The sequence below is a fragment of the Hippopotamus amphibius genome, chromosome 1 (genome assembly GCF_030028045.1).
Source record: "Hippopotamus amphibius kiboko isolate mHipAmp2 chromosome 1, mHipAmp2.hap2, whole genome shotgun sequence".
Classification (NCBI taxonomy): Eukaryota; Metazoa; Chordata; class Mammalia; order Artiodactyla; family Hippopotamidae; genus Hippopotamus; species Hippopotamus amphibius.
In genome coordinates, this window is record NC_080186.1 from 204401389 (window position 1) to 204413461 (window position 12073).

General features: G+C 39.6%; 1 protein-coding gene across 1 annotated transcript in view; it reads right to left on the bottom strand.

Annotated features, from left to right (window-relative positions):
- Positions 1 to 12073, bottom strand: part of ADGRV1 (adhesion G protein-coupled receptor V1) — a 472618-nt gene that overhangs the window by 305845 nt on the left and 154700 nt on the right. The window contains exons 72-76 of the mRNA XM_057739390.1: positions 9658 to 9801; positions 7288 to 7462; positions 6486 to 6621; positions 3553 to 4658; positions 197 to 314 (exon numbers count right to left, since the gene is read on the bottom strand). Of these exons, the coding sequence (XP_057595373.1) occupies positions 197 to 314; positions 3553 to 4658; positions 6486 to 6621; positions 7288 to 7462; positions 9658 to 9801 (1679 nt within the window). The remainder of the gene's footprint in view (positions 1 to 196; positions 315 to 3552; positions 4659 to 6485; positions 6622 to 7287; positions 7463 to 9657; positions 9802 to 12073) is intronic.

The window sequence follows — 12073 nt, forward strand, 5'->3', positions numbered from 1 at the left end:
TACCAAATTCCACGCCACCTTCCTCGACCAACATTTCACCCTGCCTGTACCATGTTATCAATTCAAATTAGCTACTGTGTAGATACACAGGATGCTACAACTTCCATATATATATATGTGGAAGTTGTACATGTATATGTGTGTATATATATATATATATAATATACATATATATATATATATATCTATCACATACCTGTTTGGCTGCCTTGTGACAATGAGATGCAGTCTGCTCATCTCAGCTCCTTCACCCAGCTCTAGTCCACTCTGGGACTCCTCACCAAATCCTATGATGCCATTGTGAAGATCACTCCCTGAAAAGAAAAATATAAGATTATAATATACTTAAGACTTTAAAAGATCTCCAATACTTCACCAATCTTTCCAGCTCAGATGGTATAAAAGCGAGACATTCACAAGTGAATGGGACAGGTGGGGAGCTACAGCTTGTAAAGATCTGTACTAAAAACGGTTTAGAATCAAAATGATCACAAGGTAACTGACACTTTGAGAACAGAAGACCAAAAGAAAGAAAACATCAAATCCTGCTCCCCATACTGACATACATGCTCATCTCTCTCTGATGAGACTCTGCTTTTTACTTCATAGTCCTTCATACTGTGTTTAAAGTCAGCACATCCTAGAATATAAGTCCTACTGAGCAACTGTTTTATTTACTGCTGTAGCTCTGGTACTGAGAACAGTGTTTAATAAATATTTAATGAATACATGAACACCATCTGATTGGCTTACTTTCCTATGAGAGTGCTGACCAAGAGACCATTGATGTTACACATTCAGTTATTTTCTCCAGAGAAAAACAGAACTATTAAGGAACTCCTGAGAATCCCTGAGTAAAAGAAAGTCCTCTGAGCAACTCTGGAGATTACAGGCACCATCATACTACAAAACTGTGTTTAAACTGGAACAAACCCAGGCCCCACACTACACTGAAATAGTCACTCCAAATCCTTGCCAACATGTAAGCTATCTTCTCAGACGAGAGATACCAGTAAAGAGTTCCTGCTACTTTCTATTTCTCAATGACCCAATTTTGCAAAAATGATCCTGAAAGCAATTATCCAAAGCAATCAGCCTCAAAAACCATTTGTACCCATCACCCTGAATTCTGACTCCTGAGCGTCCAAGTAGACAGAACTTCTTTAAAGCAATAGGAAACCACTGAACTGTCCCAAAAGGTGAAAGTTAGTGGTTACCAGGCCCTACTTCTCAGGTTTGAGGTGTGAGCAAATGTGAAGCCCATGGCGTAGGGACATTCAGGTGATGGACCACTTTTGTCCCAGTAATGGAAACAGTCATACATATACATGTACAGCCAGATGTCCATCCTCATCCTCCCCAATGAATCCCTACGGTTGCTTCTTAGCCCTGCATCAGAACCTGACCTCAACATTTTTTCTTCAGCAGCAACTGTTTTCTTGTCACTTTGAGTGGGAATTTGGTCTCTCAATTAATAATAAACAGATCATAGGCTTCTCACAAGCAGAACTTTCATTTTCTTTTCCAGTGCAATAGCAACTAGCATGGTTCTAATGTGTGTAATACTTCCCTTGCCACAGCTACAATAATAAATTTGATGTCAAATTTCTAGTAAGATGAATCAAGACTTCTAATGTGCCAATGATCAAAACCAAAACTAAATAAACTCTTTTCCCCTGATTCATCTTGAAAGTTTGTTCTAAAATCTAAATGTGAAGAGATTGTGAAGATTAAAGCGAAGAGGAATAAAGATAAGAGGAATCAGCAAAATTAACCATATAGTTAAAAGAGAAATACTATGTTAAAATAAAAAGCCAGGTGAGGAGAAGATGAGAGGAACATGCGCAGACAGAGTAAGGGAGCTTAGGGCACGTGACTTACAAAAGTGCTGGTGAATTACATCATGGGACACTAAAAGGAGTCAATCATTAGCCAAGTGTGTATGAGGCCCTGTGTTAGGGAAGATAAACATTAGAGAGCTTCATCGAGGCTCAAATGAATGACTGGTGAGTTAGGCTCAGAGCTGATAAATGGGATTCCGCCTAGTGAGCGAGGCTCAGAGCTGAAGCAGGGGTAGGCACTGGTATGCCATACTGGTATAGTATCAGCATGCCATATTGGTATGCGTTGGTATGCCAAATGGACTGAGGAGCACTTCCTTTCCAGCTGGAACACAGCTGCTGTCCTGAGCCCCCGAAGAGCCCTCTGCCACCACCCTAACCAGTACGAGATCTCCCTATGATCCAGTAACTAAGGGGGTAATGCTTAGGACATCAAAAACCTCCAGCAACCACTGTGATTTGTCTGTGCCTCTGTCAAACGGCTAAATATTTTGACTGTCAACTCCGGTCTTATTCAAATAAATATAATAAAATACCTATGTCATGGAATGGGGGAGGAGGCTGTTGAGTGCCAAAACAATTTTAATAGAAATATATAGATGGCATAAAGCTAATGTGAATCAAAATCAGTAAATAACTTGGAGAACAGAATTCAAATTTACAATATTCAATAAGCTGGAGGAATAGGAATAAATGACAATTTTAACGTGTAAATTTTCAGGGTAACGAATGATGCTGGGTACAAAAGGATGTTACACAATTGCAAGATTATGACTGAATTATAACTGAATGGCTAAAATAAAATAAAATTCTAAGAAGCACCAAATCCTAAAAGTGGATCATAAACATGTTTATTCTAAAATTTTCCTTTTACATAAAAGAAACATAAAGCATAGACACTTAATGATTTAATCATGCCTCAATTAATGGTCAAAATATAGGCTTCATGATTTTCAGTTTTCTTTCCACTCTACTATTTTATCATACTGTCATCTGAAACTCTAAAACACTGTGTAAAACTCATAAATGTTCGTATAAAAGAGTAGAGTAGGTAAGAATCATGAGATAGCCTTGTCAGTACTCTAATGAGTGTAAGGTATTGACAAGCTGAGCTAATCCATTTAAAGAAATATAGTATGATTTCAAAGGAAAACTGCAAATCATCACCAAAAAATTTTATAGCATGCATGAGGAACTATATATAAACACACACATCCCCAATAGTACAAAAGTTAAATAAACTTCATTGGTTCAAAAGCAGGACAAAAGGAAATAGTTTTAATCCATTTCCCAACAGATATAAAGAATTTTCTGACAATGAGAGCTTAGATTTTGGGATGGATTAATGAAAGTGGTTGGGAAATTCAAAATGAGGTTTCAAAACAGAACAGGTAATCATGTTTGGGTGATTAAATTAACTGTTTTCCAGAAGAGATACATGAACTTAAGTGTTTTTATGGTTTTCCCTATAACGTGGAAGTATAGACTTATAGATTGTTTAGCTGGCTCTGAGCTAAGTGACATTTACAGACCATTAAGCCCTCAGAACAACATCATGAGTTTATATCATGAGTTCATGCCATAGGAAAACAAAGTTCTAATGATTCACTATGAGTGATTCAAGTAATTCACCTTCTTAAGACAGAATGATCTTATTACAAATTCTGTACCACAAAAGTACACTTTTAACTCCATCACTCCAAATATATACCTGTAATGATGATCACAGCAAAAGCTGCAAATCCAGTGTCATCCTTTCCCTCCACAATCTGTGCTCCCCCTTGTGGGTCTGTGAGAAACACGTAGAAGAATTCCTGTCCCTCAGGCTCATCATCATCCAAAATTTGAACCAATACTTTATGCTCTCTTTCTCCATCTACAAATGTAAGGATAAGAGCTTGCTCTTCAAAATCTTCTTCTTCAATTGCCCATGTTAGGTTGGAAATCCCATGGATTTCAAGAAAGGGCAATGTATTTGGCTCCTTCTGAGCAGATCTTTCCCCAAAAGTTTTAACTGTTATACTGACATTGCCAGTAGACCCACCAGTTCTTCGGACAAGAACCTCTGCAGCGTTACATGTGCCATTCTTCATTTCCTCTTCGATGTAAACAACAGGTGGCCCAAGACTAAATGTTCCATGAATGGAAACATCTGCAGTTACAGTGGCCACACCAGGCTTCTCAGACATGGCAGATGTACCAGGAAGGGTGACAAGGTTCTCAGGGATGGGAGATACACCAGACACCTCAGTAACAATGGCAACCACTTCAGTTGGCTGTGGAATGGCAGTTATGTTGGTTGTGTCGGGGTGTGTGGTGGAGGAGTTGGTTCCTAAAGGAAGAGCTGTGTCCACTGCTATAGCCACAGTCGTCTTGGGAAAAGAAACATCCACTCCTGCCAGGTCATCATTATCCAATATCGTGATCACTGCCACACTGAAATCTAGATTCAGGCGAGGTCTCCAATTAGCATCAAATTTTTGTAATCCTTTCATTTCTACTGAAGTTAGATTAATATAAAAAATTTCTTCTCTCTCAGGAAGCTCATCATCAATAATAATTATTTCAAAATCAACCTCGGCTTGGAATTTTCGGAAAAGCAGCTCCCCATTCTGAACAGGCTCAAAGTCTTCCAGGGGCTTTGCCCTTCCTGCAGTTGTCTCATAGGAAACTTTAATAAGATCCCCGTGGAACCCAAACAGTCTTTGTACATGTAATCTGATTATATGTGTATCCTCCGACACCATGATATTTCTTGAAGTAGGGGAAAACTGAAAGACTCCCATTGGTTCAATTTCAGCAACGGTGAAACCTGACCTGGAAAAAAGATTAAACCATGAGAGAACTCATGAAAAACAGGGATACCACTGTACAGATTCATCTTTCACACACTGAAGATGCTGCTCATGAGGGCATCTTTAAAATGACACGCCCTTTCAAGTTCCATAAAACCCTACTTACGTATTGATGAATATACCAGACCACGAGAGATGTAAGAACAGGCGCTGTAATCACAGGCGACAGGACCTAACAAGTGTTAGCAAAGTGAGGAGCTCCTAGGTCTGTTTCTCCAGTCACCCCACAGCACCTCCCTGAAGGATGTGAACAGCAGGCTCTCTCTTATGATCAGCACACAGGGAACCAAAAACTCTCAGGATGCTCTGGATGTCAGCCAGGTTTCTCATCTCCCAAATAGAAACAGCTTGCCCCTACTAGAGGTAAAAATCCTTGCTTCTTTCAACTGGCCAGTAATGGCACTATTCTTTCACACAAATGCTGCTAAAATTTTATGCATGAATTGGAAGAATCATCCACAACTGAGTGGTTTATCCTTAGGGTTTTCATGTGGAGTTTTGTTGTGAGTTAATTAGTTATGCCAGAAGTAACACTGGTAGCCCATCGGCCTAACCCAGACCACAGACATAATCCCTCTGGCTAACAAGAGTTTTTCATCTAAATTTGAATGCCTTTAGGGAGGACAGCTCAGAGCCATCAGTCTCTACTGTCAAAAGCGGTTAAGAGTTCAGACAGAGGCCAGACAGCCTAGGTTCAAATCACGCCCCCAACACTTGTTAGCTGTGTCATGTGGGGGCCAATATATAATCTAGCTGTGACTTGCTTTCTGCACCTATAAAATGGGACTAACAATAGTATCTATGTCATGCAGTTGTTGTGAACAGTAAGAGTGAACAAATATGTGTGTGTGTGGGGGGGGGTGGATGTGTGGGTGGGGGGCAATGCCTGGCCTACACTAAGCACAATAAAACTGTTAGCCTGAATCATTTTGCTGTACAGTGGAGATTAGCACAACACTGTAAATCAACTATACCTCAATAAAATAAATCTAAAATGAAAAATAAAACTGTTAGCTACTAGTGATGTTGTTAAAGGCATTTGAATGTGTTAACCTGAAATACGTTGTGTCCAAGCACTTTCTGAATGGCATATGTATATTCAAAAGCCATACTGGATTCCACCAACCGATATCTCCCATTCATAAACCTGTATACAAACACACTTGAACACACACTGGTTTTGCCCATGTTTCCCAGTTCCCAAATAAGTTAACTAAAGAACAGAAAGATCAAGTAACTTTCCCAAAGTCACACAACAAGTGACAGAGCCAGGGTTAAACCCAGGAGTCTGGCTCTAAGATCTGTCCTGTGCTCTTCTGATCAAGTCCATCCCACATATGAGAAAAGTCAATTGATTTTGGCTGGGACACATTTATCTGCAAGTATACTGACATAAATGAAACTCAAAAGAATTACTAATACAAGTCACATTATTACCCTACTATGATTTCTTACTCTTACTCTTTATCCCTTAGGAAAATCAGGTATTTTTGGCTACCTTTCAGAAGACAGTTCCCTTTAAAAATAGGTGGATTTGCCATCATGGTTCTTATTGAAGATATTACCCCAGCCCAACATTCTTGAGTTACAAGTCATGATAAACTCTCTTCAAGCAAGCAGTGGCTAGTGGCATCTTTGGCACGCAGGCCATATGCTGCTCTACACTAAAACTGTTTTTGCATCTGCTTCCAGGAGAGAGATCCTTGTGTCTTTTTTTTGTTTGTTTCAACTGGTACATTCCAGCTTATTCCTCAGAGACTCTCTTGGCTGAGAATCAAGTTGGTCTTACCGAAGTTGAGCCCCTCCGGGGGCACTGCTCTGCACACCTGAGAGGTGAATGAGAAAGGCCTCCGGCCGACCGGGGCTAGGAAATGTCCACAGCAAGGCTCTTTTACTTTCTTCTCCATGGGAAAATGAAAGACTCCCTGACAGGGAACATGAAAAGGGAAGTAGGGCTTCATTTCTAAGTTCTTAAATTGTGATTCAACTCTTAAAAGTACAGTGAAATCTTTCCTTTTCCAAAATTCTATGACAGTCTACAAAAGGTAAAACATTTAAAAAGTCAGTGGTGGGGGGAGGTGTAAAAAAAGCTTAGAGGAAGCTCTGTAGACCACACAAACCCTGCCTTCAATCATGTCTATGTTACCGGGTAGAGGTCAAACCATTTAATATTTGCATTTCACGACCCTCACAGAGCTAATGGTATAACTTAAAAATTAAGTAGATGAAATAACAGCTGTCCTACTGTCAGAAATATTCAGATGAACATGTAAGTAAATACAAAGGTGTGTCTTTTTTGATTATTGTATGGGCCACATTTTAGAACTACTTTTAATAAACTCCTCATGTATAAAGAGTAGTCTGCTTAGTCACTATTATTTCCAGGTGAGGTATGAAGCTTTTAACGTGAATGAATAAAGTTCCTCTCATTCTCACCAAGCAGCCTGTGCAATTCTCATCACTTAAATATGAGAGGACTGTATTAGAAGCAAACAGCTCATTGTCCAGAGTAAAGAGGATCCAAGAAAATTAGTGGCCAATTACACATTTCCATGTTCTATAGGGAAAATCCCAGAAAAGCCACAACTCACCCACTTTGGGGGTCGTGTTGCCAACAACAACGGATTCAGGGATTTCTAACCCAGGAACATATCCAGCCGCCCAGAAAACCTTGAGAGAGCCGTACGTGCCTCTCCTAGAAATCACAGCTTGGCTTGTTCCAGCAGTTATGTCCATGAGTGGAAAAGCAGTAGATTCAAATCCAACCTGAGGAAAAACATGCTTAGAATATTTTATTTCTCTCTAAAGGTTCTTGTTTTCTGAAGAATGGGTTAAAAGTCAACTTTCTCTTTGCTTACACAGTCTATTGCCCTGTTCTAAAATATATTCAATTGAAGAGTAGTATTTAAGAAATGACATCTGAGATTTGAAATTTGATTCTATTTTATAATTCTGATTATAATTTATAGCTTTATTTTTTATCAAAATGTAAACCTCTGAATTAACAATATCTAAAAATTCAATTGTAATTACGGTTAAATGAAAGAAAAGATTAAAGATGGAATTTTAATATGACTTGTTCATGGATCTTGAAAGAATCTGATTTGTCTAGAACTGAAATTTGACTTCTTTCTAAGATATAATAATAAATTCTTCATTTATAAAGTGAGCACCAGGAACTAGATTTTCTACTAATATTCTTTTCAGCTCTTTGATTCAATATAATATCTTTTTTTGGATCAGAAACCTTCAAAGATTTTTTTAAGATAATGATCTTTTTCATCCACACCAAGTAAGAGCTGGTTTTCAGGGCAACCTTCCCAGGGTACCATGGGATTTACAGATGATTCATAGATGAAATAAGTTCTGGTCAAAGAATAAGAATAAAACCAGATTCCTGGCTTCACATCATTATTTGGCAACTCAGTTTACTTCTTTTGGTGCAATATGTATAAATTTGGAATACCATAGGATCAACAGTTCTATATTAAGACTCATTCTCCCCATTTTAAATTGGAATGGAGAGTACCAGAAAAGTGTGAAAGGGTGCCACAGAAGTGTGAAAGGGTGCTGCAGCTTCTGAAGTCTCAGAAAAGAAAACAACAAGAACAACTTGAATTTGACACCAGCCTAGATTCCCTATTATAGTGAGGCTTCTGCATAACAACTGCCAAAATCTTTGGCATATCTGAGCTCACGCTTGCTACATGGCGAGAGGCTATTTGAAAGTGTCCTAGCCACATCTCTCATACACACACATACACACACACACACACACACACACACACACACACACAAACAACCCACATACAAATACTGGTAAGGAATACAGAGGATACACCAAGGACATGAATACACCATGACTGGCCTTGATCTAGCCCTTTGAGGTGACACAACGTTGTGACAACGTGCATAGACAAGGAGAAAAAAATAGTTTACTACACCAAATGAATGGTTCAGGTTCAAAGGAATCTTTGTTATGACAACCTGTGAACAAAAAGAAGATAACAAAACATCAAAGCATTACATTCTATACCCTCATTCCCTCTTGAATAGAGGAGGTGCAGAAAGAAAACAAGTGCTCTCAGTTATTTTTCATGCTGTGGGTGAGGACAAAGCAAATTCATTCCCTTTGGAGAAGCAGCCCAGGAGGGAGTAGCTGAAGAGCATTAGAGCGTCCCCTTAATGACCAGAAACCCTGTTACACAAGCTGCTGGCCAGATCTGCCCCTACTCCTGCCCCTCCACCTGCACAGATTCCACGTCCACATCCTCATCAAGCTGAAGGAACTCCCACCTGAAGGAGCAGGACGCATGCTGATATCTTACCATGGTTTATAAAAGACACACGTTACTGTAGCCAGAGATGGCAGCCCTGTCTGGTTCCTATACTGACAGAATCAGCCTACACAGGAAGCAAAGTGCTTAAGGTGTTCTTTGTTCTCACATGCATTTGTGGTGTGATTAGATGAACTCAGGTAGAAGACTCAAATACTTCGGTGCACCACTAGCATTCATCTACATCAGGAGAACCTTGCCACAGTAAAAAGAGCCCCGCAAGTGGTAAATAAGAAAGTCTGAAATATTAACTGAGGTTTCATTCTAATTTTAATTACTTATCATAAGATACCTCAAAGTTAAATATTCAAGAAAAAAACCTCAAGTTTTGACTCTAGGGGACTGTTATTTTAAAAATTCTACACCTTAGGTTCAAATAAAAATTTTATACCCTACATTGTACAAGATACAAACTTTCTAAAACTCCAAGAAGGAGATATATTTCTCTACCTCATGTCGAAAATTGACAAGTTATTTTCACATAGTCTATCCATAGTGTCTGCTTTGATATTCATAGGATTGCTTAGATTTAAGGAGTCTTAAGAAAGTCTAAGAATCTTAGTCCTTCCTGTAAGAGCTTCCCTCTAGTGGTTCCAGGATGGTATCACACCCAGGGCCAATTACCTGAGAATTGGCAGCTTTCTCAGGGACTGGAAGGACGGTGGATTTTGCTTCCTGGAGAATTCTTGGCATGCCATAGAAACTTCCACCAACAAGCATCACAGTCACCAGTTGTAAGGTGAAATTAGAGCCCAGGGGTAGAAAGACCTATAAGCAAACAGTATCAATGACTTTTTTAATAGTAAAAAATAATTTTCAAACAAAAATACTGACAATTGACATGAGACATGAGCACTTGCCTCCTTTTTATCAGTTTCATCAACATATGCCCTTCCCCCCACGTTATAAAACACAGCACCAGGATGAAGACTTTAGGGCTAAAAGTGACAGTCATACAATAGTTTAAAAAAAAAAAACCCCACAAATCTGCAAATTCTCCCTGTGTGCCCAAATGACCTCAAGAATGATGAGAATCCCAGAGGCAGTATTAGTGATGGAATCATGTGCCACGGGAATGGAAGGAACTCACTGGTGAACAGTGTAGCTCCTAAAACCAGCAAAACTCACGTTCTCACTTTTCACTGTGTAGGAACTAATAACTCTAATGACAGTTACTCAAAATGGATGATTTACGTGTACTGATTATTTGAATATTTTGGACAAATAAAAACTACTAACACCATGTATTAGACTATCAATTTTTAAAGTTTTAGAATCCAACAAAATAGGGAAATCCTGAATTTAAAAACTGGTGTTACTTTGAAAGATTTTTTTTAACTCTGATAATACATTCTTCCATAGAAACCCTGTTATTGATAATGGATAAGCTCCCAAGGTATTCCATAACCTGGAATATTACTAAAGACTCTGTACATCTTTACTGAATATAAAAATAACCATTTCTATGAAGTCTGTTCTTCTTTTAAATGTAATGTACTTAAACCCTATCACACCCGGCAAATGTGTAAAATATGTACCATGGTGGTTTCAAATGTGCAACACGAGGGGAACAGATGTTTTATTCATGCAATCAATCTTCATTATTTCAAAATGACATTCACTGAACATGAAGCACAGATCAAGTGCTAAGGAAACAGAAATAAATCATGGTGTCCTGACTTCAATCATGTGCCTCCCTCATTTTCTCGAAGGGTGTGCCCCTTCCCCGTGCAGTTCCCTGGCTGGACAGCTAAGGATTTTTTTAACCCTATTTGCTAAAGAATGAAGGGCCAGATGTCAGCTCAAAACACCCCGGCATTTGTGCCTTCCTACCCAGCCCCTCTGTTCATGGGGCCATCCAGCACACAGACTCACGGGGTGTGGCAGGTCCCCAGGGTGCAGGAATTAAATGTTAAAGTTGAACAGGAGTAACAGTGGATTAGGAGAAATGCTGGTTTCCCTACAGAAAAAAAGCAGGTAGACTAATTTGAAAAGGAACGTGACGTTTCCAGGCACTGAATGTGTTCTGTTTTGCCCTCCATGTCCCCGTCTAGGACTGCATCATCAATGCTACTCTACCTATTTCCCATCATTCTTGATGGCTTTGGGCACAGATGGAATTCACAGCCCCATAATATCCTGTGCGCATCTGGAACACCGCTTATCTGCCTGCTTTTATAATTAGCGGTTCTTTTTTTTTTTTTTTTGGGGGGGGGGTACACCAGGTTCAATCATCTGTTTTTATACACATATCCCCGTATTCCCTCCCTTCCTTGACTCCCCCCCCTCGAGTTCCCCCCACCCTCCCCGCCCCAGTCCTCTAAGGCATCTTCCATTCTCGAGTTGGGCTCCCTTTGTTATACAACAACTTCCCACTGACCGCCTGCACGAGACAGGGAGCAACCTGACGACAGGGCTTACGTCTTTGTGATCACTGTATCTGATGTGCTTCTCACAATGGCTGACACAGAGTAAGTGCTCAATAAGTACCTGAATAAGTGACAACCATGAAATAATCTTATCTTGCATTCTAACTTAAATTCTTTTAAACGTAAATGTGTTTCTTTACTACACCAATGATTCTTATCGTCAGTGAATACTTCATCTAAGAAGCGTCTTGTTACCCAGGGGAGGTAACTGTTCACTCCCTGGTCCTCATGTTAAACCAACATCAAGAGTCTTCTAGTTTTCAAAGCCTAATGGACACTCATTCTGTTCCAAGACCCACTTGAAGGTCCTTCTCTGTGGCTGACCTGTTCGAAGACCTAACGTTTATCAGGAGGGCAGAGCAGGTAGATTTATATGTAACTTGTAATTAATATCCTAAACTTTAAAGAGCAATGCATGATACCCCAGGGTGTGAGGGGAGAAAGGGACCACTGGAAAAATCCTCCCCCCAGGTTATGCACATCACACCTTGCCCCACAGAGTCATCTTGGAAGACGAACTCACACAGCAACACCTGACCAAGTGCAGTCTGCACCACACATCGTGGAATGCAAGAGACAGAAGGAACCCACGCAAATGTAAATATATTCAT